General features: G+C 32.4%; 1 protein-coding gene across 2 annotated transcripts in view; it reads left to right on the top strand.

Annotated features, from left to right (window-relative positions):
- Positions 1–25,489, top strand: part of LOC148601933 (uncharacterized) — a 229,325-nt gene that overhangs the window by 25,253 nt on the left and 178,583 nt on the right. For both annotated transcript variants that reach the window (XM_088554674.1, XM_088554673.1), the window contains exons 19-39: positions 2,228–2,386; positions 3,178–3,320; positions 4,704–4,774; positions 5,375–5,541; positions 6,528–6,694; positions 7,437–7,617; positions 8,482–8,640; positions 9,711–9,884; positions 10,216–10,372; positions 11,402–11,464; positions 12,351–12,502; positions 12,776–12,914; positions 13,212–13,421; positions 15,790–15,856; positions 16,480–16,643; positions 18,126–18,253; positions 19,759–19,900; positions 22,798–23,055; positions 23,314–23,356; positions 23,714–23,865; positions 24,155–24,246. In XM_088554674.1, coding sequence (XP_088410800.1) covers positions 2,228–2,386; positions 3,178–3,320; positions 4,704–4,774; positions 5,375–5,541; positions 6,528–6,694; positions 7,437–7,617; positions 8,482–8,640; positions 9,711–9,884; positions 10,216–10,372; positions 11,402–11,464; positions 12,351–12,502; positions 12,776–12,914; positions 13,212–13,421; positions 15,790–15,856; positions 16,480–16,643; positions 18,126–18,253; positions 19,759–19,900; positions 22,798–23,055; positions 23,314–23,356; positions 23,714–23,865; positions 24,155–24,246 — 2,988 coding nt within the window. The remainder of the gene's footprint in view (positions 1–2,227; positions 2,387–3,177; positions 3,321–4,703; positions 4,775–5,374; positions 5,542–6,527; positions 6,695–7,436; positions 7,618–8,481; positions 8,641–9,710; positions 9,885–10,215; positions 10,373–11,401; positions 11,465–12,350; positions 12,503–12,775; positions 12,915–13,211; positions 13,422–15,789; positions 15,857–16,479; positions 16,644–18,125; positions 18,254–19,758; positions 19,901–22,797; positions 23,056–23,313; positions 23,357–23,713; positions 23,866–24,154; positions 24,247–25,489) is intronic.

The following is a 25,489-nucleotide window of genomic DNA, read 5'->3' as shown; positions in this document are numbered from 1 at the left end:
ATGATTGCATATTCAACTTTGGGGACCATTTATGCTTGTCAATAAACTGTTTTGCAGTTCATTAAGTATAACATGTCCTTAAATTGGTTGAAGCTGGACATGCTTACCCATCTTTCCATGAAATCTATTTTATTGTCCCCTGCGTCTCAAGGGGACATGGAAATGCTTGTTGTCCGTCCATCCTTCCGTCTGGGTTTTCTGCACTTTGGCCAGGTGAGCTATTGCCATCAGTTGGCGTCTGTCGTCTTCTGTTGTTGTCGTTAACAATTTTTCAAAACTCTTCTCCTCTGAAACTACTTGACCAATTTGAACCAAACTTTGTATGAATGTTCTTTGGGGTATCCTGCATAAAACTGATTTGGGGATTTTTTTATCTGTCGAAATTCATGGCTGACGTTACTAAAAATAGAACATAGGGGTCAGACAGTAGTTTTTCGCATATATCTCCAAAACTGTTAGGTTTAGCCAAATTCTGACATTTGGGTAAAAGTGTTCAGCATGATGAGATCTATCTGCGGTCAAATTTTCATTTTAATCTATTATGCCATATTGGAGTTATTGCCCTTTTTCAACGTTTTTTGCTATTTTTAATGTTATTTCTTTCAAAACTCTTCTCCTCTGACACCACTTGACAAATTGGAACCAAACTTACTTTGAATGTTCCTTGGGGTATTGGGCATGAACTGATGTGGGGATTTTTGATCTGTCGAAAAACATGGCCGCGGTTACTAAAAAATAGAACATAGGGGGTCAAACAGTAGTTTTTCGCATTTATCTCCAAAACCGTTAGGTTTAGCCGAATTCTGACAGGGTTAAAGTGTTCAGCATGATGCCCTTTTTGGACGTTTTTTGCTGTTTTTAATGTTATTATTTTAAAAAATCTTCTCCTCAGAAACTACTTTACAGAATTCAATGCAAGTTGGTATTTTTGTTTTAAAGGGCATCCTTAACAAAATGACTGTTTGGATTATTGATCTGTTGTAAAGCATGGCCGCTGTTACTAAAAATTGAACATTGGAGTCAGACAGCAGATTTTTGCATATATCTCCAAAACGGTTAGGTTTAACCAAACTCTGACGGGGATAAAATTATTCAGCATGAAGAGATCTATCTGTGGTCAAATTTTGGTGAAAATTTGTTGACCCATGTTGGAGTTATTGCCCTTTTTGGACATTTTTCTGTTTATGATGTTATTACTTTAAAAAATCTTCTACAGAATTCAATGAAAGTTGACATTTTTGTTTTATAGGGTATCCTTAACGAAATGACAGATTTTTGATCGCTGAAAAAACATGGCTGCCGTTTCTAAAAATAGAACAATGGGGTCAGGCAGCAGATTTTTGCATACATCTCCAAGTCTGTTAGGTTTAGCCAATAGCTTTCAATTGCTGAAATGATCTTTTTTGTAAGGCTTATAAATGTGTCCAATGAATCAAATGGAGTTTAAAATTGTCTGACAACTTCTTGTTAGAGTTATTGCCCTTAAAAGGCAAAAATTTAACAGGTGAGCGATTCTTGCTCCTGGGAGCCTCTCATTTTGTAATGCTCCTACCAAATTAATTTGTTTTTGGTATGTAGCCTTCTTATGGAGAGTTACAGATTAACTTCCACTTTGGTAATGGTTGAATGATTTTTACAGAAGTTATGGCCATTAGGCTTAAAAAATCTCAGTGCATTATAATTTTTGCGCACTTTTTTTTTGTAATGCTTTTACCAATTGATTTTATCTTTTGTATATATTGTAACATTACATTGACACTGATAAAGAAGGCAATTGGTTGGTTGAAATGTATCTTTTTATGTGGGGGACATTGGGACGCTGTTCTTTTATTTGGTTTGCTACAGTGTATATATAAATTGTCTTAGTTACTGTTTTCACATTCAGGCAATGTGCTTGGATTTTGATATATCCAAATAGTTCCATTACTGATGCTTTGGTATTTATTCTGCATTATTTACATCATATAACTTAGTCAAAATGAAAATCAGTTCTTCAAAAAGGAGCAGTTTAAGATTCATTAGTAGGTATTCCACCTGTTTGAAGACTATAAAATTTAAATATTCAAACTAAAGTAAAAATATTATTTATGTGCCTATGATATTAATATGCTTCATTGAAGTACTGCCTTCCTCATTATAGAATTTAGTTTTATGTACATACCAAGTTGTAGTGAATGGTAAAATGATATGATACTCTGAACTTCAAAATTGCTTTATATTTTTCCAGGTAGCTAACCTTCGTGATAAAGCTGGTAAAGTTATCAAAGCCCTTGGAATGTATGATGCAAAAGATTTACCTCCTTTTATCAGACCTGTCAAAGACTTAGTAATGCACGTCCAGAAATTGTTTAATGATATCAAATCTGATGTCATGACATTTTATAATGTAAGACCTTATATAATGTATTTAATACGACAAATTCAATATTTAATAGGCACATTCGGTTAATTTATACGATAATTTCAATATTTTCGGTTTTGAGTACTTCTTGTATACATATATTTTGATCATACTATATATTTGATTCTAATGCTGCTGATGAGAAATTACTCCTAGAAATGTGTGCAGCATAACGAAACTTGCAATATATGCTATTTTTGTTTCTCTGTAAGTTTGTTTTATCTACTTCTTGGACAGCTACATGTAGATATTTGAGATATCACATAATGGGACAATGAAAAACTTGCTGTTGTGATAGGTTGTGTATCATTTTCTACAAAACTTGGTTGGTTCAAAGCGGCTTTGTGACGTTTATTACGTTGTTCTCCCGTAACAACTGGTGACGTCATAGACAGACGATTGCTAAAATCTCTGACATGGCAAATGGCGAATGTTTAATGGCCAAATATTGCACAGTAATCAAAGAGAAAAAAGGTTTCATAACTAATGAAATTTGAATATTGCTAAATATCAATTTGCGTTATTTATTTTTAATATCATAACGAGGCTCCTTTGTTATGTTGAAATTGAATAAATTGGTATTCAGTTTTCACTGGTGATGACACCTATTAATATATAGCTGTCTAAGTAGTTGATAAAAGAACAAAGTCATAAAGAATGATTCAATTGCAAATAATTTAAAATTGGTTACTAGTTAAGTATGATAACTTTAAAAATGATTCAAAAACTTTTAAAGAAATAGGGATAACAATGATTTGTATCATATTGTTTTACAGACCCTTGAGGAAACTATAACTGTAGTGATACCAAAGAGTGCTACTGATGTGTACAATGGCATTAAAGATATTATACATGCCTTTAGTATCATCATAAAGGATCCAAAGACATCAATCACTCAGATTGGCAAGGGTGTATTGTTGTGAGTATATTATAAAAGTAGATAACTCTCTGCGCATCTTTTAAAAAAACTTTTTAACTTTCTTGCAACAAAAACTTCTTATCAAACAAAGAATGGTAAAAAAGGGAGAAAGAAGAGAAAACCATTGTCAGATTAACATTCAAAACTTAAAAGAACGAAGTCAAGTAAGGAAACAGGAATAGTCACAACAAAGAATTATAGAAAAGAGAAGAGATGGTGAAACACTACAAATGCACCATCGTATAAACCCTATAAAAACAGTAAATACAGAGATCACCAAACGTCGTCAATAAATGTAAACACACCTTCAAGTAATTTCTGACGGGCCCTGACAACCAAAGTGATGAAATCCACGCTAACAGAACGATGACACTCCTTCAAATTAAACTAGAAAGTCAAATAACAACATGGAGCCACATTAATGACCAACATTGACATTAGGAAGAAATCATTCATTTCTAACCAAGTATTATGCTACAAGCTCAGCAGACAACTTGGAAATAGTGGACAAACATTGGAAATCAACAAAATTGGATTAAGGTAACAAAAAATCAACAAAAGCATGACAGATTACTATAGTCTTGTTCAATAGAAAACCAATGATCAGTGCCACACAGGGTCTTGTTCGACAGAAAACCAGTGATCAGTGCCACACAGGGTCTTGTTGGACAGAAAACCAGTGATCAGTTCCCCACAGGGTCTTGTTCGACAGAAAACCAGTGATCAGTTCCACACATGGTCTTGTTCGACAGAAAACCAGTGATCAGTGCCACACAGGGTCTTGTTCGACAGAAAACCAGTGATCAGTGCCAAACCAGTGATCAGTTCCACACATGGTCTTGTTCGACAGAAAACCAGTGATCAGTGCCACACAGGGTCTTGTTGGACAGAAAACCAGTGATCAGTTCCCCACAGGGTCTTGTTCGACAGAAAACCAGTGATCAGTTCCACACATGGTCTTGTTCGACAGAAAACCAGTGATCAGTGCCACACAGGGTCTTGTTCGACAGAAAACCAGTGATCAGTGCCAAACCAGTGATCAGTTCCACACATGGTCTTGTTCGACAGAAAACCAGTGATCAGTGCCACACAGGGTCTTGTTCGACAGAAAACCAGTGATCAGTGCCACACAGGGTCTTGTTCCACAAAAAACCAGTGATCAGTTCCCCACAGGGTCTTGTTCGACAGAAAACCAGTTCCACACAGGGTCTTGTTCAACAGGAAACGAGTGATCAGTTTCACACAGGGTGTTGTCAGTGTTAACATCACAGTATGTTCTCTCTTTTTTGTACACTAATGATGGAATTTGGAAATCAATCGACAACTTGTTATGGGTGTTCAGATATTTTATCTGAATTGTAATGATGTAACTTTATTTTGTAGGATTTATCAGTCTGTTATGTCCTTCCTGAATTCTATGAAGAAAGTGCAAGAAGCTTGCTTCTTTTTGAAAGGTAATGATTGTTTTTTTTGACATTTTATATGCCGTAAGCTGAGTTTACATTAATACAATTTCAGCCAGCCATACTGTAGGTTATTGATACTAATTACATATAAGGTATCCTTGGTTACCACAACAATGGATTTGGTTACTAACACTAGTTAAAGCTAGCAGATCATGTAATTTCTCTGTAAATTTAAGTTTGAACAATCGTTTTAGTTTAATGTATATCACTGCAATGCTTTGGAAATCTTTAACTGCATTCTAAATTTTCAAGTTTATTGAATAACAATTTCTGACGGACATTAATATTGATTGTGTTACTATTGTAATAAAAAAATAGGGACTGCTTTTTGTACCATGATAGGAGTGTTATGATTGGATTTCACATCGAGTAAAGACAAGTGTGTATGACTTGATCTTACATGGGTCGTTTACAGAAGGATACAACTCTCTCCACATTAGATTAAGTAAAGGAAACCCAATCATGATCACCAAACACATTAGCAAAAATTAAATTATGTTGTTCCAGAAAACTGCAATTTTTCTTTATTTGCCTCTTTAAAATGCTTTACTTTAATAATCATAAAGTTTATGATCATTTTGTAAACAGATGATAAGCCATACTGGTTTGATGTTGGGCATCAGTTTGAAATTATAATGGGTCTAGCTAAAGGAGCATTTGAGTCTATTACACATCATAGTAGAGATTGGTTGGCTGAGGAGATAAGACAGGATGATGATGTTATTTCTACTTTCACTCAGGGAAAATTCTCTACAGTATGATTTATTCTTTAGTTACGTTTAATTGGCTTTGACACAAATGTGTGGGTGTTGTTATATTAAATTCCATACCATATTTTCGTCATATTCGCAGTTAAAGTTGGAATGCAAGAATTAAAATCAAGTGAAATATTAATGAAGATAAAATGGAGTTATGTGGCTCAAATTATGATTAGTAAAGGTGTTTTTTAGATGGCTAATTGAAACCAAATTTGCAGGTAACATTTATTTTTTATTGTATTTCGTAATACCATGTAATCTTGTAATTAATTACCACTCATAATTATGACCAATTCATCAAATGAATTTCCCACTTATTTCACACATGGGTGCCCACATTTGACATGTTTACGATTTTGTACACCTGATGATCTAAGGCTTCAGAGCCATTGACACGCCATTCAATAAAAATAATTGAACTCAAGGACAAAGTTCACTTTTACAAAAACACAAATATTGATTTAATTCAGAAATAATATACTTAGTTACATTGCTGGAATAATATGCTCTTGAAAACAAATTGCTGAACTGGAATCTCTGCTTACACATACCTTTGATATAAATGCACATGTCTGACCCTCGACTTATCTGCCGATTCGACTTATCTATGTTTTTTTTTTTTTTATTTTGGTCAAAATTAGGCAATTCGTCTTATACTCCACATAGACTTGTAGTCTGGAAAATACGGTATGCAGTATTATTTGTCATACTAGCTTTAAACTGACGGTAAACTTAGTAGAGTGCTGTTTTATTGCATGTGACTTAAAAAAAAAATGTTTCGTATAGGTCTGAAACTTTTTATCTCCAAATTATTTAGTAAATATGATTAAGCCAAAAAAAAATATAGTCTTGTTTCCTGCTACCAGCAAAAATAAAGGTTGATAGGTAGGGAAATAAATCCCTTTCTTTCATAATTTGCTTTAGACAGGAGCTTAAAAGACTGAAAAGCAGCTGTTTTATTGCATAAATAAATGTATTTCTAGATTGAACTCCGGAAAGAAGTCACTCGGAACATTACAAATCTTGTAAATGACCTGTTAGAGCCATTCAAACCTTTGATAGGATTCATGGATCCTTTCCTGAAGTTATATAACACTGTATTTGGTACCATCAAGTCAATCAAAAAGGCTTATGATATACTTAAAGAAGGGTTTGTACAAGTTATTCTCAATATTTCTGATTTTGTGATCGATTTGGTAAATGTATAGGGTTTGTACAAGTTATTCTCAATATTTCTGATTTTGTGATCGATTTGGTAAATGTATAGGGTTTGTACAAGTTATTCTCAATATTTCTGATTTTGTGATCGATTTGGTTAATGTATACTTTGAAAGTACTTTAATTCATGGATACCAATTTTCTTGGATTAGGAAAGATACTCAATTTTGTCAATTCTTGAATTTGTGGTTTTGTGGTTCTCAGTATATACATCAATGGGAATATCCTTTTCGTTAGGAACTAAATTTCATTGTCTGGCTCACCCATGAAAACCACGAAAATTAGTACCCCACAAACAATGGTAATTTCACAGTATGTATTTCCATTATTGAAAGAGTGGTGCCATTGTGTTATGAATTTAGGAGAATTGAGGGCATAATCAGCATGCTCTCTACATTTCACATTGATTGTTTATTAAAACTTTAGAGAATTATTTTCCATAAATTTTTAGTAAAAAAGCATTTATTAATCACTGTGTTAGATATTTTTACTTGTATAATGGTCATTTTCAAACATAAAGAAACAAGCTTTAAAAGGTTACTTTTAACAAATTTAAAAGAACAAAAGTATGAATAGTGCTGTTGTTTTAAGTAAATTTTTTTGTATGCTCCTTGGTACACTACTTATTTTATATCTTCCTTGGTACACTACTTATTTTATATCTGTACATATAGGTATCAATTTGCAAGGTCTGCTATAGACAGAATATTTGGTCCAAAAGCCCATAAGGAGTTTCCTCTTGACACCAGACTCTCAGGATCTGGTTGCTCTGGCGAAGGATTTTATCCATCAAAGACGGGATCTTCAGAATATTGGTCTGATGGAGTGGATTTTGAAATTGAATACGATGAAGATGTAGGAGAATCTTTTATTGCTTTTGAAGAAGTGATCAATAACAAAATAATTTTCTCTTTTACTGAATAATCAGCATGCATACACTCATGTTCTATATATGTTAATAAATATGTAATTTCATATTGGCCCTGTTATAGGTTTGAGGTCTGTCATATTGGTCGAGGCGGTTGTATTGGTCCTGAGGCATCACCGAGGGCCAATATGGCTGTCAAGGCCAATATGATTGACCGAAACCTATAACAGGGCCAATATGAAATTACACATTTATTGACAATTTTATTAACCAACTCAACTAGATGATTTGTAGAACAGTTGTTTTCGTGTTTTACCAAAAACATGTAGGTTAATTTGCATTAATCAGTCTTATAAATATCCTTTTTGTATAAAATGGAAGATCTTTTTGAGTTTCTGCAGCTTTTAGTCCTGATGATCAAAGTTCATGAAATCCAATTCAAATTCAAAATGGCGGTGCCAAATGACCGGAAGTTATAATGCCGTAATTGGCCCTTGTTTGATCCATATTGGCCCTCTTTTTTCATATTGGCTCCGTATAGATGCCCGGTTTGAATTCATATCAATTGGTCAATTTTTGACATATTTTAACCTATTTTGGGTAGTTGGTTAATAATTGAAACTATTTTTCCCGATTTAGTTTTCTAAAGTAATATCAATGAATGCATATTTTGAATAGTTATAATGATCATTCATAATCAAATATTTTTCTTACTTAATAAAATTATCATATTAAGGATGCATCTTTTGTGTCCAAGAAACAAGTATTTTGAACAAGTGACATATGCATGCAAAAATATAATAAAAGACTGTAGTTGCACTCTACATGAATGCGTTTGTTTTTTGGTTTAGATTGTAGCACCATTTCCTGGGTATATTACCAAATCAAATAAAGGAAGCGATGAAATAGTCATTCAGGCTACTGGTGGTTCACTACAAGATGTCAGTATATACATCACCAACATAAACCCTTCTGATGATATACCAGATTATGGTGAAGAAGGAAAACTTGTAAGTCCTATCCAGAATAATGCTACTTTTCCTAGAAAATTAAATTAGAAAGCACATATGCTAGGCTGATTTTACAACTTTATGCTGGATGTCTCCTATTGTGTGTTTTCTGATATCAGTCAATAAGAATTTCTTCACAGCTTTCAACTTTAACCAAGCTTTTTCTAAAAGAATCAAGAAGGGCAACAGAGGCCATTTAATAGTTTAATGGCTAATTTTAAAAGTTCAGTTTCTGAAACTGTAAGTGCAATGTTTAAAGTCTTTACAGGATTTATTACATGATTGATTACTGCAAGTAATCCACTATTGATGCCTTTGTTGATCTACTCAAGGTTGCTGCTAGTGTCACATAGGTTTTTACTTATGTGAATGTGGCATTTTATAATTGACATTAACATTTTAATGAGTTTTTTTTTTGGTCTTGATTTAAGCCTTGTCAGTGATTCTGGTTTCAGAGCCTATTTTGTTTTAATAAAAAATTCATATGAAATACCAGCGATTTTAACAAAATTTATCAGTGTATTATGAATAACAATTATGAATATTAAATTAAACAATTTTAAAATCCATTACTTCAGTTATAAAAAAAAATGAGACATATTTCAAGATGTTATTGATAACAGAAATAAGGAATTTGTAATAAAAGTATTTTTGAATGCATAAAGAGGGAGATCTCCCTTTTTTCAGTTTTCTAAGAGGGATTTAACTTGACAACCTTCAAGGATAATTTTGCTAGAAATCCAAGTACAAAGATACGACAAAGCTATAAAAATTTATGATAACTTGGTTAATCTACTAAGGGTTTCTAATCAAAATTGGAGTAATTAGTACAAGAGGATTAATTAGTTGTTGATTACTTCTCAGTGATTATTATATGACATAAATATTGTATTTATATCAATTTAATAAGCCATTTGGAACATAATTTGTGCAGTATTTCTGCAAAGAGGGAAATTTAGGGAGAGAAATTTGTGAAAGAGGGAGACTTGTTCAGAGAGGGATATTGATTCAAAAAGATGGAGTCCCCACCAGAGGGAAAGTTAACATGTATCCAATTACATACTTTACAGATATCAGCTGGTGTAAAGATAGGTACAGCAACACATTCTGGTTGTATGAACCATATACATGTGGCATTCATGAAGGAGGGAGGATTTATAGATCCAACCAGATTCTTTGGACCTCGACCATTTACTGTTCCTGTATGGGAACAGAAGTGTGATGAGTATAAGTTAGTTTGGAAGGTAAGTCTTGATTCAGGCTCTACTTGATTGGTCTATTTAAGATATTTGGGAAAAAGTGGTGATTAGATGGTTCTGTAAAATGTGTAGTTATTCAAAATGTAAATTAAAAATGTCAGTATAGGTTCATCTGACTTATCTATAACATAAACTTGATAAGAGGAGATAATTCCTTGCAGCTTTATTTACCAGTCAGTTGACTGACTAGTTTGAGAAATCTGAGTTCAGAATAGTTTTACACACTAAGGTTTGACTGAATATGGATTATATTTGGATGTATATGTAAATATTCAAATAAGAACTTGATGAGGAATTTTGTGTTTCTTTTTTCCAGTTTGAGACTATAGCTGAAGATTGCATACTTTGTTTGGGTGGAGAAGAACCAGAAGAAGACACCAGTCCAGAGCTAGGTATTAAGTTATCTGACTTGCAACCACCTACAGATCTGGGCTCACATGATGATCCTGGTGCTGATCTGTCTGCTAGTAAGGGTATGTTGAACAATAAAAACATATTATGAGGATATTTGGCCAGAGAAAGTCAAGGGTATTTTCTTAAGTTGTATGGTCATTGTTATTTTCAATTACTTAAACAGTTTGCTTTTCTAAGCTTTTCAGCCCATATCTTTTGATAAATGCTATTGATTTTTGTCAACATATAGCAACAAAAACTTGTTTGTTGAAGATCAAAATCGTCTAGAAATGTCAGGTTCAGAAATCAACAAAACTTCAATCGTTTTAAGAGACTGTTGAAGTGCACTTGGAAAGACCATGAAGGCTTGCATATTTCATTTGGTTGCCATGGAAACTTTAAATTCATAAAAAAAGCCTGTGGAAAAAGTTTTCAATTACTCATCCCGATTCATTCTTTGAAATTTTCATTCATAACAGTTTTTGAGAAATTGTAAATTTAAACGGTACACTTATGCATGTCTTGAATACAGTCACTTTTCATATTTTTTATTACAAGTCTTTCAATTTAAAACTCATGCAAGGAGTGTTTATCAAAGAAAAACAACGGTAATTGTTAGGACTTTAAAAAGCGGTCTTTTCCAAAAGTAATATGGTTTACTGTGCTGTTGGTTTTATAAGGTGTTACTTTTCAAGAAAACCTGATGCACTGATACAGGTTTTCAAAGTATAATTTTGAAACTTCTCATAGAAGGAATTTTGCCAGTTTTCTGAAAATATGGAAGTAAATTGTAAAAAGTTTTTACAATAATTAATCATTTCACTATTAAAAAAAATGTACCTGATGTGAGCCAAATCTGTGACATGATATTTTCAAAGGTATCTTACATTCTTCCAATTTTTATGGACAATGACTCTTTTTAAATTTGTTGTTTTTAAAGAAAGAAGCTCTCTTTTACTTTTGTTTGATTTTTGATTTTTTGTTTTAGAGCTGTGGAGTGTTGAATATGAAAAAAAGAGGTGTGGCATAGTATGCATTAGAGTTCAGTTGTATATTATAATTGACACAATTTATTTATTTATTTCCTTTGATACATTATGTTTTTGTAGGTGGAATGTTCAAACAAATGCAAAGTTCTGGTCAAAAACCTTCAATGTTTGGAGGCAAAAACAGTAAGTAAATGTTAGAAATGACTAGATTTTATTATATTGCAATATTGTAATTTGAATATGGTTTTTGTTATGCTTATTATTATCATAACTTTCAATAAGTTTTACTTTATTTTATTCATTAATATTTTAATATTGATATCATTTATTACTCTTATGTAACAGTTGACCTGATGTGACAACAATTACAGGGTTCATCAGTTTTGAGTTTTTTTTTTACCCAAGGTTACTATCTTTTCCATCAATTGTTTCTGCTTGACTGGTCTACAACCTTCATCTTATTCTTATTAGTCATTTTGGTGATATTTCAGTTTTCCTGCTTGATTTCTTTCACTTGTCAGTGTATGTCCTTGCATGTTTATCACTTTCGGATTAGAACATTTTTTAGTTAATTTGTCCACTGGAATTTTTACATATGTAAATTGTTTCACACCATAGTTTCTCCTTAGAGTTTATATTGATGTGATGTTTTCATACTTGTAATATAAGGTTATTTTCTATTTCGTTTCTATAGTTTTTGTTTCAGTGGTCAGTTTCAATTGGTTCATGATTTGAATAGATTTTATTCAGTTTTCAGTCTTAAAGGTTTTCCATTTTATGTCACATTTTATTTGTAATTTTACAGTTAAGCAGAATTTCTCGGAATTATTTTTTCATCATTTTAACTATTTCTCATCGAGGACCAGTTTATGCATATATGGTTAGGGAGAGGGAGCAGGGGATATTGGATTATCCTTTTGTGAGCTTTTCTCAGTTTATTTAGTTTAAGACTGTTGTGTTACCTTTATTTGTGTTGAATATTTAAATAATAATCCAGACTTTATTACCAGAAATTATTAGGAACAATTTACCTTACTATAGTGAACAAAATTTTATTCTTTTTTTGTAGATCCCTTTGTAATGCTGCTAGCTAAAGCCAAGACATTCTTCGAGAAGTTTTCATTAAAAAGGTTAAAGATGGGGACCATAATAAACTTCTTGGACAAACTAAAAATGACAGAAAGTACTAAGAAGATGGCAGATGTTATGAAAACAATCAAGGTCAGATTCTGTATTTAATCAGTAAATTAAAAAAAAAAGTGACAAGCAGGTAAGCAGAAATTATCATCCCAAACCTGCAATTGACAGGACTGGATATTATGTTAGATTCAGTATTGCTAGCAGTGTTTGTCTATATATTTTAATAATTTTAATTTAGAAAATAGATATCTGTTGGGTTAATTTGCCACAAGCTTAATATATTGCCTGCATGTGAAATTACATGACTTAAGAAGAAAGCAATCAAGAAAACACTTTCTTGTTTTGATATTACAGAAAATTCTGGACAACAAGCCCTGTTTCAATCCTGTCCAAGCTACTGATGATCAACTGATGCAGGAGCTAATGGAGAGAGGCAAGCCAACATCAGGAACCAGAGATGAAATGATAAAACGTCTGACACACCATGACAATGGTTTGTGTTTTATCACACCTATAAATCAACGTCACTTTTCATTAATCAAAAAAATATTTCTAGTGTAAGATTGCACAGCTAATTGGTGAAAAATATTGCATAGTATTTTCATATTGTAATTTCAGTTGAATTGGTTAAATTTTGACAGATTTAAAGCCCTTTAATGTCATTTACAGCTAATAGGGGAATATAGTACCCTCTTGTGCAGAATATCTTCTTTTCTTATATGTTGTATTCACAGAATATTATTTGCTGTCTTTGTGGATATCATTATTTTCTAATGTCACTGTGTTTCAGAATGTCCTTTAATGTCATTTACTATGGGAGATAATCTGGTGTGTACCTTTGACTCCATGTGTATGGGTGTAGAATGTTGTATGAATGTGAAACTGTTTATGTTTCTCCATACTGTCAAAGCCTATGCCAGATTTGATCCTTGTCAGATGGCGTTTCACTATGGTATTGATGATTGGCATGGAAATATTACTTTGAACTTCCAGTTAGATGGTAAGATATGATTGGAGGTTCTATGGTTAAATACTGTTAATTTGGACATTTTTGGGTATTCTTAATTGGTTTCTGTTTTGTTGTGCAGCTTTAATTCCTTATTGTTACTCATATTCAGTTATAATGTTTTTCAAAGAAAATATTTATGATAGTTGAGATTTTGTGTTACCATGGAAATAAGGCAAATAGAACTATTACCAAACATTTTACAGTTTTCAGTGCATGTGATATTATGTATAACACTTGTAAACGTCCTTCAGTCCTTTTTACAAAAAATGTAAGTAAAATTAGTCATAAGTTATGATTTCGTAATTGTTCAAAGGATTGTGATGTCATAACTCACAACTGATTTTATTCTCATGATTTATTGTGAAAAGAACTACAGTACCTTTTGGTAGAATGATTATCTTGACGTACATTCTTTTTTGCATGCTCATTTAATGTGTGCATTAGGTATACAGTGAAACTTTTTTAAATCGGCCACCACTGGGACAAAAAAAAATGGTCGGTTTATAGGGGTGGCTGCTTTTGTGAAAAATTAGCAGTGCATTCTGAGAGCTGTTCCCATTAATGTGTTCTATAACCCTACACCTTCTCAGTTTGTTGGTTGAGACATGTTTAATGCCAATTCAAAACAACTTTTGGCCTTTATTGCATTTCAAAGCTTGCATAATTTGTAAATGATTTGATTTTACAATGAACTGCCGACAAAATAATGTTCACAGTCTTGAAAGAATGTGTATTAAAGATCAAAGGGCTATTGAGGGTAATCGGAGGGAAAGACCACCTTTGTGTTAAGTTCGGCTCTTATGATAAATCATACCCGGGTAAACAAAAATAAATAACCTTTAATGCAAAATGCGCTTTTATAAAATGCTCAAGGCTATGCAAAGTTCGAAATCCTTGAAATATATATAAATAGCCATCTTGCAGAACTCTCCTATCTGAAGGAAGATCATAGCCAGATTTTATTGATTTTTACTGATAGCTTCCGATTGGCTCATGACGTCACTAAGTCGGTTTGGTACTGATACAAGTAGTGCAAATAATATGTAAACAAAGAATATTCCGTAAATATTTCTATGATCATGTTTATCTAATCACCAAAACACGATGACTTGTCAAGCTTACGATTGCATGAATGATAAAAGAGAAATGTTCTTAAAGTTTTTTACCAGCAACACGAACTTCGGAAGTAGCCATAAAATTTTCCTTACAAATACTAGTCATCTGGCTGCAAATCCCATTGTTTGTCATTGATGTCTGACATTTGCTTATACATGTTGTGCCTCAATCTCTTCTTTTTATTTTGGTTTGAAATTATAGGGGAAAAGTCTCAAATTTGCGATTTCTTCGGACATCGTAATCAATTATCTATTTTCTTTCACTTTACAAACCGACTTCGTGACGTCACAGTTAAACCGGTCATTGTGGCGCCCAGAGGCGCAGGAAATTCAAATTTCCTAATTATAAATCTCGATTTATGAATTAAGAAAAGGAAATTAATTTGTTTCGATTTAATTTTTATGAATATTTAACAGATTGGTTTCGATATTTATGACTTGCCCATTAACTTGGTCTTCTCCTTTAATTATTTGTATTGTTTTCGTAAATAACCTATCAACAAAGTCTGATAATTTCACCCCTATGTTGTTTTGGCTTGGGTACAGGTCACATTAATTGACAGTTAAAAGATCGTGAATATTGTACTATTAAAAGACCCAGGTTGCCCGACGTGTGTACACAGCCAACCAGCGACAAACTGTAATGTATGGATTAAATTTGTTGTTTAAACTACTGTTCCCTTTGATTATCGTCTGTTCACTGATGAAATGCAAACCGGTCAGTGAATGAATTATTAGTTACGTAACATTACGTAATCATTTACAGTTTTGTTGACACATTTATTATAGGTGTACAATAACAGGGCGGCCGGAATTTGGAGGTTGCTTTTTATTTGAAATATGTAACTAAAACTGTGAAAAACTGGCCGATGTATGTTTTTAGGGGTGGCCAGTCTATTGATGACAAAACACACAGGTTTTAAGGTATATGGGCTGAGACTTTTGAAAACGGCCGGTTTGAAGGGAAGACTGGTTTTCTGAGGGTCCGGTTTGGAGAAGTTTCACTGTATAGTGATCTGGTTTCATATATTTTTTTAGTTTTTAGACCTCTACTGCTATAAAGGGAACAGGGTTTCATGATATTTACAGCATAGTTTATTTACAGTGTTTCCTCTGTCTAAGATAAGGTTTGGGTTCTTTAGATAGCAGGAAGATTTAATGGACATGGATCATATTGTCATAAAAATGTATGAATGTACAATGAGTATTCCTGCAATTTCACCAACATTCTTGTCTATTTTTAGGATTTGAAAAAGACATCAGAACTGGGATTGAATTACATATATTGGGAGGATTAGAAATTATTCTGAGGTTTGTATGCTAGGTTTTTTTTTTTTTTTTTAATTTTAATAGGACTGAAATTTCTATGTGCTTATAGGTTTAATTCACTGAACTTTACATGTGTTCTGAACTAAAAATCATAAAAGGTGGGAAAAGGTTAAGCATTACACTTTTATTCTGTACATGTAATTCAAGGTAAAAACTTTGTGAAGGAATCTGGCAGTAACCTTAAACGACATAAAACCACCAAACAAAAACATAAAGAAAACCAGAAATAAAACCACCAAACAAAAACATAAAGAAAACCAGAAGTAAAGAAACTTTATCATCTTACAAAACTTCTTTGAATGAAGTGGGATTCCTACCTACGGACAGCTTGTATCTATAGATCAGTTAGTGCTGAACAATTGGAAAAGGGGTTTTAATGTGTATTATGTTTTTTTGTAATGGGACTTTGCAGGATAGAGGTTTAAAAAAAAAAACAGAAACTGAGGCCTCTCAAACAGATGGAAATGTAATTTTGATGAGTAACAATGGTTTTTGTAATATGATTTTTGCAGGTTAGAGGTTCAGAAAACAGAAACTGAGGCCTCTTAAACAGATGGGAATGTAGTTTTAATGGGTAACATGGTTTTTGTATATGACTTTTTCAGGTTAGAGGTTCAGAAAACAGAAACTGAGGCCTTTGCCAATGTTGGTTTAGGTTTTTGTGATCACAAAGACACATCAAAGTGTGTTGTAGAGCTTTATCTACTGAAAGATGCTATACTACCATTGCCGATTTGTCACCCCAATGGAACTGTTACATGGCCAAAAGGTTTGTTCTCACATGTCATAATGTTTGTTTATATTTCTTGAAAATTGGGGTATTTGGCCAAAATCAGCCTTATTCCAGATTTGATCAAAATATTAATTTAGATAAGTGAATTATATTTGTAGAGTATCTTCACAAATTTTTTTTTATATTTTTCCCATATAAAAGTCACAGAGCCTTGAGTATTTTTTTCTGCAGTCCTTTGGAATGTGGCAGACTGCCTGCCTGCATTATAGTAGGAAGCATACAGCTAGGTTATTATATTATACCCCCTCTCAATGAGTATTGGAATCACCTACACTTTCCGTCTGTCAAAATTTTCATTTTTAAAATTCTTAGCTCTCACTTGACTGATTTTGAATTTGGCGTGTTGTCTTAAATAGACTGGATAGAAGTAGTAGGCATTTTTGTTTGCTATCTGAAATCAACTTTTTTTTTATTGTATGGAAATATAATAGAAAATTTTAATCACAAAATGCTCAATTTCACAGTGGATGGATTTATTTCAAATTTGGTATGTGGCTTTACATAGATTGGTCATAGCTTATCTATGATGATTGCTGTCCCATATCAACTTCCTGTGGGAAGTCAATTGATATTAAGTCTTTGGCCAAATCAGTTTGTTACTGAACACTCATTGATAGTCCTGTGACAAAGGTATTCCTATCTCAAACAAGTTTAGAGAGATATGGTATAGTGAACCAACACCTAAAGTGGGATTTTATGGTAGGGTGAAAAACAGATGGGTCCCTTGTGGATTCACAGCAGTCATACATATCAGTAAAATAAAAAAAGGAAAGACAACAGCTGAATTTACAGCAAAATTCTCATGTTTTTATGGTCAAATTAAAACATGAGAACCTAGCTGTAAATTCAGCTGTTGTCTTTCCTTTTTCTATATATAGGTGTTGTATTGGCTTGTGAATTGAGAGAATTGGACCTAACACCTGTCCAAAAACATAGGATTTCGCTGTTTAAAGAATGTACACAATAATCTTTAGACTTAAAATCTTTTGCTTAAAAACAATTATATGAATATGATGTTTAACTATTTCAACACTTTTCTGTGTAAAGTAATAATATGAAATAGAAAATTCTGATAGATGTTCTGTACGAAACAGTCTTTGGTTTAGAATGCTTTCAACAGTGGGCATTCACTTTAAAAAAATAAGTTGAGAACTAGACTTATAAGTCCTATTAACTTGCTACTTAAATCTCATTGCCTCACATGCAGGTAAGTTGTCCAGCTACACAACTGTGAACAAGTCAACTACACAAACAATCGCCCCATTGTATGAACAGTAATGTTATTATGTATGATATGGTTATATATAATAGTGGCTGGAAGGTTTACACAGTCAAGTAGTTTCCCTTGAGAAAATCTAATGTGTTTCAACAGAAAAGCATCCTGTCCAACAGTTCTGAGGCTAAACTTAACCATTTTTTTTTAAACTGCATTGTCAAATGGACTTGGTATTTTCACAGTTGACTGGTCTCACTTCTTCAGTAAAGAAGCAGTTTTAGAAAGACTGAAGAAAGCAGGAAAATCTGCTGTAAAACAGATAACTCAGGCTGCAGCTGGAGAGATATTGTCACAACTTGGACTGCCAAAGGTAATACAGTCGACTCCACTTAATCACATATTGCTTAATTGCATATTTCGGTTATTAGCATAATTTTCTCCTGCACAAAACCATTTCCTATTATTCTTTTAGGGAAAAAATCGCTTATTTGCATAGGCCTTGGAGGTGCATTTCGGTTTATTGCATAGAAAATTTTGCCTCGTCCAGGTAAAGACAGGTTTTCCCAAATTCTATTTTAAGCCTTCGGGTCATAAATATGTCAATCATATTTATTGTTGTAAAAACTAGATTATCATCAATCAGGAGGTGTTAATAATGGATTAAAAAATCATGGACATAAAAGACAATATAAATGATTTCTAATTACATTAAAATAAACAAGCACCTAGGTGAACAATGACTTCTGACGACATGCCGAACATCACCTTATGATGCGGCTTAAGGTTCGGCTTGGGGTATTTTTTGTCCCTATTTAAATTCTTCCGACTACAAATGATTATCAATGTAAATTTAATTTTCTTTAATGAGCTGAACAGTTTTGAGTGAGCTTGGGTTACTAGGCATAAATATCATACGAAAATTAAAAGTCATTCATTCAGTACAATGTCTAATGAAATTCAACTACCCTAAGGTGCCCCATACTATCCACTCTTCATAGGAATATATCGAGGTCAATGACGCGTATAATACACAACTATCAGTGCACAATGAACAGAGGAATAAAAACACACAGACCATTTCAAAAGCCCAAAAACTGCAAACATTGATGAATATTACACTGAATCCTGCCTGAAATATGAAATATGGGATTTGCTTTCGTAGAAAGGTCAGGAAATTACTTGACTATTTATAGATGAGAAACGTGGTTTTACTTATAAATACACACAGCGTAAAGAAGGTCAATAAACAAGAAAAACACAATATATATTATTATTTATTGATAAAAGAACAATACAATGAGAAGGTCTATAACAATTAAATACCAGATCAGAAATGTTGAACAGTGATATCCCTGGTTGATCCACAGTATCGTCGTCTTACCTGAACTCGCACTTCCGGTAAAATCGTAATTTCGGTTATAAGAATAGCCCGGTTATTTGCATAGTTTTTACTGGCAAATAGGCTATGCAATTAAGCGGAATCTACTGTATAATGGCTGAAGAAATTTTATAGATATATGACCCTATTTTGTAACAATCTGTATAGGATTCAGTTTTTTGAGGTTTTTTCCATGAAGTTTTTCTCATTAGAGCATGAGTTGAATGAGTTGGCTAAATGATTAATTCCTAAGCAGAATTTGTCACCAAGTTGTCTAGGGTTTGATCCGTAGTGGAGATGGTATAATTTGTGAGGTAAATTGTGCTTTCTTATTGCACATTTTTTTTTGTAGGCGAAATCACAAAAAAATGCTGATATATTTTTCATTAATTGTGAACTGGTTTCACTAAAATATTTATTAATAAAGTTTCTTTGTTAATTATTTTATAGCAGTTTACAATATAATAATACTAGAATTAATTTTAATTGTTGTTTAGGATTTATTGTTATCAACTGGGCCATGTCCAAGACCAGGGAATATGACTGGACATCAGTTAACTCAGACATTACAGGACAGAGGACTTGACACTACAGGTTCTACACAAGATAGAGTGAACAGACTGATGGAGGATGATAGAAGTTAGTTCATAAAATACTTAATACCTACAAAACACACACTTCAAAATTTTGAACTTACATGTTATTTTTTTGGCAAATAAAGGGTGTACAATAGACATGTTAGGTTCTTTTGTTTTAATTAGCAATGTATCTAACATATCTTCTCATTTCAGGCGCCATTTTTTCAGTTTCAGTGTAACAATAATGAGTTTTTCATAAAAAGAGGAATTTAATATTTTCTTCAATTTCACCAATATTGTCAATATTTTTCAAATACTTTTAATTGTGCATTGCTTTGGCTCATTAGAAAGGTAAGTTGCTCCATGCATGTGTCTGAATACACAAAAGCTTGTTCGAAGTAGGTAACTTGAAAAACAATACCCATTACATTTGAGATGGAAGAACATATGAAATTCAGAAAATTCCCCATTTTATGAAAAACTCATTATTGTCAGCTTCAAACTGAAATTTACTGGCCTGAAATGAAAGCATATGTTTAATTAATCGATGTATAAAACACAAGACCCAACATGTCTTTTTTTTGCATCCATTATATGCTTAAAATTAACATTTTGGTCCATGTTGAGGTATTCTTCTCCTGGGTAGGGGTGGCAATTTTCACCTAATTGGTCTTGGAAAAATTCAAATAATTATTACTAGGCCTCATTAGAAAGCTAAGACACTACATAATTGTGTTTGAATATACAAAAGCTTGTTTTAAGTACGGTATTTGAAAAAATTGACAATTATATGTGAAATTGAAGAAAATATTAAATTCCAAAAATTCCCCTTTTTATGAAAAACTATTATCACATTGAAACTGAAAAAATGGTGCCTGAAATGAGCAGATATGTTAGATACATCACTAATTTAATCAAAAGAACCCAACATGTCAATTGTACACCCATTATTTGCTAAAAAATAACATTTTTTTTTTCATGGGTAGGGGTGGCATTTTCCCACCTAACATGACATGAAAAAGTTCAAATATACATTGCTTACGCTCATTTTGAAGCTTAAACATGATATTAATGTGCTATATTACATAAAAGCTTGTTTAAACTACTGAATTCTGAAGAAAAGAATTAACAGGTGATATAGGAGAAAATTCTGAAATTCTGAAATTTCCCATTTTTCCGATTTTGTAGAAATTGTCACCCTAAAAGGAAAAACTATGTGCCTGAATTGATCAGATATATTTTATACATTTTTATCTTAATAATGAATGCTTAAAATATGAGTTCTACACTCTTGGTATGATGTGAATGAGAATTCTGTTTGATACTGTGACTAGTTTTCTAGGATTAGGGATAATACTTTTACCATTTTCTGAAAAATCTTTCTTGAAAATTAGTTTTTTGTGGTTTATTTATATAGAAAATCAAATTATCTATCGATTGATACCAAATTTGAGACGTTTCATTGAGCAATAACTAGTAGAGTAGAATTTATCTGACTTTTACGGAAAATTCGAAAATCCCATTTTTTGCATTTTGGGATAAAGTCTGACTACGAAAATCTGCAAACTTTATCGAAAGAACCCTAGAAGTATAAATTGTGATAATACTAAACAGAAAATACCAAATAAGCTGTTTTTTACTGACATATAAATACTCTAGGGGTTTTGACATTGAAAAATAAGTCCGTTTAAGCAATTTTTGGGCAGGGTAGGGGTACATTTTATTCATTTTATCCCAAATCCCTAAGGGTTACTGCAACAGTATTGGTACCATTGTAAAGCTGAGACATTGGGCTACATGATGATATATACGTATGTAAGTTCACTTTGTTTTGAAGAAAGAAGAAGTTTGTAGAATAAAAATACTCAAAAAATTGATTTTTGCCTCAATGAGGTATAAAAAGCAGCCAAAAAATACAAAAATGCTTCAGTGAATTTTTTGGCAACAAAAATATTCTGAAATGAGAAGTATAAGGGTGCCTGAAATCATATTTTGGTTGATGGGGGCTTATCTCAGCCTCACGTACTACAAGGTATAGAGACTAAATTAAAAGTACTACCTTACATTTATTGAATTTATAACATGTGAATGTATCTCAATTCACACACCTTACTGGGCTATTATTTTTATACCTAGTTGTTTTTTTAAAAAAATATATAGTATAACTGTATTCAGTTTATGGTGAAATTTTTTTATGTAGCTCAAACAAAAAAAAAAATTAAATGAGAAAAATGTTAATTACTGCCCACCATGCCCTCTGGTGCATGGGGCAGCAACAAAGTCCTTCCTTTTATGCCTGACATTTGCAAGTTTCTGTAGGGTCCCCCATGTCTGGTTGATGTTTTTCATATCAGCTTCAACAGTGCAACACCAGGTAATTTTTTGTCTCCCTTTTCAAAGTTTTCCTTCAGGGTCCAGAATAATGGTTTTTTTACAGATAACATGACGTATCCATATCCATCCTCTTCTTTGTATCTTCCTTGCTGCATCTCAAGAGAAGTTCTTTGTTTGTGATCTAAAAATATTTATTTAGTGACTGATAAAAATCCACGAAGGGTATTCTGTTCAGTTTGAATCATATTCATGCTAAATTAAGTTTAATGCCCGTTATCTTACCTACCCATAAAAATAGGCCCTACCCAAATAATTTTATTGGCATTCTGTGGCAAGATTTAAAAAAAAAAATTCAAAGCTAAATTTGTTCACTTCTTTGATTGTTGTTTTTACATAATCATATGAACTTTTGGAAAAAAGAGTATTTTCCCTACTTACCTACCCAAAGCATGGGGCTAGGGCAGGGTGAGGGGAAACAAACATTATTTTAAGTGTGGCCTAAATCATTATCTCTGTTGTTTTTGACATCAGAGTTGAAATACTGGAGTCATTGTCTCAAATTTCATATTGTTTTATTACTATTACACAGTTATAACTTTTTGTATTTGTCTCTGTTTTTTTCAGAATGTAGTTTACTTGGCGTTGACATAACATTGCCTGAGATAAAGGATGATTTCTTGAAGAAACATCTATATTACTCCATATCTTCTAACTGTTTACGGATTGATGCCTGTACAGACTTTTCTCTCGACCTTGGACCAAACATTCCTGCCTACACTAAAGCTTTTAAGGCCTTTATTGATGTGGACTTTTGTAAATTTATTGTCAGTTTCGGGTTTGAAGGCTGGAAAGATACCATTGTTCTTATCAGCTATGATTGGGGTAAGGTTGATTGTTAAGGTTACATTAAATATCATATATGAAATTACGTAGATCAGTTGAATAGCCATGTGATTAAAGATTTCTGTCTGCGGCTGAGATTGTTTTTTTTATTTATGAATTAATTTAAAAAAAGGGAGAAAATAATAAAAAATAATGAAAATCAAAGTAACTATGAAAAAAATCTTAATTTTCACAAATATTGATTTTATTTAAAGGAAAATTTTAGCTTATTGATATGAATTAAAATGTATTGAACAGGAACTGAGAAGAACATACCAATTTCTAAAGACATACAGATCAAGTATGTATCATTGATGGTTCTTATTTAAACAAAATATAAGGGGCATCGGGTATTTTCCACTGTTGAGATTTCAAGACATGAAAAATTCTTTGAATGGTTGTAAAAAGTTATTCTTTTTTATTTCACATTTTGATGATGTTTACAGAGAATCTTTATACAATACAATACATGTAGCTCTTTTAACCTCATATGATATACCTGTAAAGAAGTATGAGGTCATTCTCTCGTAAATGTCACTTCAAACAAACAGCTTGGTGTATCATACTTGGATATACAATGTTTATACCATGAAATGAAAAGTAATAAAAAATAGCTCAATAGTTTTCATATTATTACTAATTGCATGATTTATTGTAGGTTAAATATTGACAAAAATGATGATAAGAAAGTATTTATAGTCAGTTTTGGTTTGAAGATAGAATTATCTGGTAATGTCTTGATAGACCAATATCTACTGCCAGACCAAGAGATACCAATACCTGTCTGTAATGAAAACTTCACACTGCCAGGTGAATAACAGTAAATTATTGACCATACAATTGTTGTCTTGTAAACAACCAGAAATTTTGTTGTTAATGGAGCATTATTTTTCAGTCATTCCTATTAATGTCTACATGGAAATTACTGTTTTAAGTATCTGAGATGGTGAATGTATTTAAGTAAAATCTTTTCTATGCCATAAATAGATGAAAACAAAATATAATGATATCTTCTAGTTACTTATAATGATCACTGATCTCAAGAATCAGATCAGAAAATTAGAGAAATTGCTAATTTTTAATTTCTTTTGATGAACAGGTGGAGGAACATTCAAGGGATTTTTGTCAGCTCTAGGAGGGAAACTGACTGGAGAAGCTTTTAATCTACTACTCAAATCACTGAAATTGGATGTAAGCTTTTTATCTGCAGACATGATTTTTTCCAAATTTTAAGTGGAATTCTACTTTTCAAAAATGCATAGTACTGTGGATAAAATTTTAGATTCGTTTAAGGACATAGCCGTTGTTAATAAAAAATTAGAAATGAAGTTTTTTCCCATATACCTCCAAAACTGTCAGGTTAGCAAAATTCTGTGTTGGTGAAAGTGTTCAGCATAATGAGATCTATACATGGTTGAATTTTCATGTGAATCTGTTTAGCCATGTTCTCCTATGACACTACCTTACCAATTGAGACCAAACTTGGTAAGAATATTCCTATGGGTATCCTGCATAGAATTGAAGTGGGGATTTTTGATCCGTCAAAAAACATGGCTACTGTTACTAAAAATAGAACATAGCGGTCAGGCAGTAGTTTTTTGCATATATCTCCAATATCTTTAGGTTTAGCTAAATTCTGAATGGGTAAAAATGTTCAGCGTGATGAGATCTATCTGCGGTTAAATTTTTGTTTTAATCCATTAAGCCATGTTGGAGTTACTGCTCTTTTTCAACGTTTTTTGCTATTTTTAATGTTATTCCTTTTAAAATCTTCTCCTCTGACACTTCTTTACCAATTGAAGCAAAACTTAGTACGAATGTTCCTAAGGGTATCTCCATAGAACTGATGTATGGATTTTTGGTCCGTTGAAAAACATGGCCACTGTTCTAAAAATAGAACATAGAGGTCAGACAGTAGTTTTTTCGCATAAATCTCCAAAAGCGTTAGGTTTAGCCAAATTATTGCAGTAGCTGAAATGATCCTTATTATTAGGACTACAAAAGTCTTTAGGCATAAAAGCTGTCAGGCGACTCCTTGAAAGACTTATTGCTCTTGAAAGATGAAAATTGACTTTTTTTTTTTTTTTTTTTTTTACAGTTTTCAGCCAATATCTTGAAAACTATAATAGTTAGAAAGAAACTTTCTATCGCTGAAATGATCCTTATAATAGTCCTACCAAAGTCTTCTTGAGTCAAAATTGTTGGACAACAACTTGTTAAATTTATTGCCCTTGAAAGACAAACTTTAACCAAGAGAGTGATGCAGGCTCCTGGGAGCCTCTTGTTTTATGATATTATTTCAAGTATTTTCTCCTCAGAGTCTATTAAATAGAATTCAATTAAAGTTGACATTATCGTCCCTTATGGATGAATTTTTAGCTAAGAAAAAAACATGGCCTCTTTTATAAAGAACAGAATATTACCAGGTCAATGA

Source organism: Perna viridis, chromosome 12 (assembly GCF_037379345.1).
Source record: "Perna viridis isolate PV_CMFRI_1.1 ecotype Kerala chromosome 12, ASM3737934v1, whole genome shotgun sequence".
In the NCBI taxonomy this organism is placed as follows: domain Eukaryota; kingdom Metazoa; phylum Mollusca; class Bivalvia; order Mytilida; family Mytilidae; genus Perna; species Perna viridis.
Note: the sequence above shows the minus strand (reverse complement) of the source record. Positions and strands in the feature narration are given on the sequence as shown.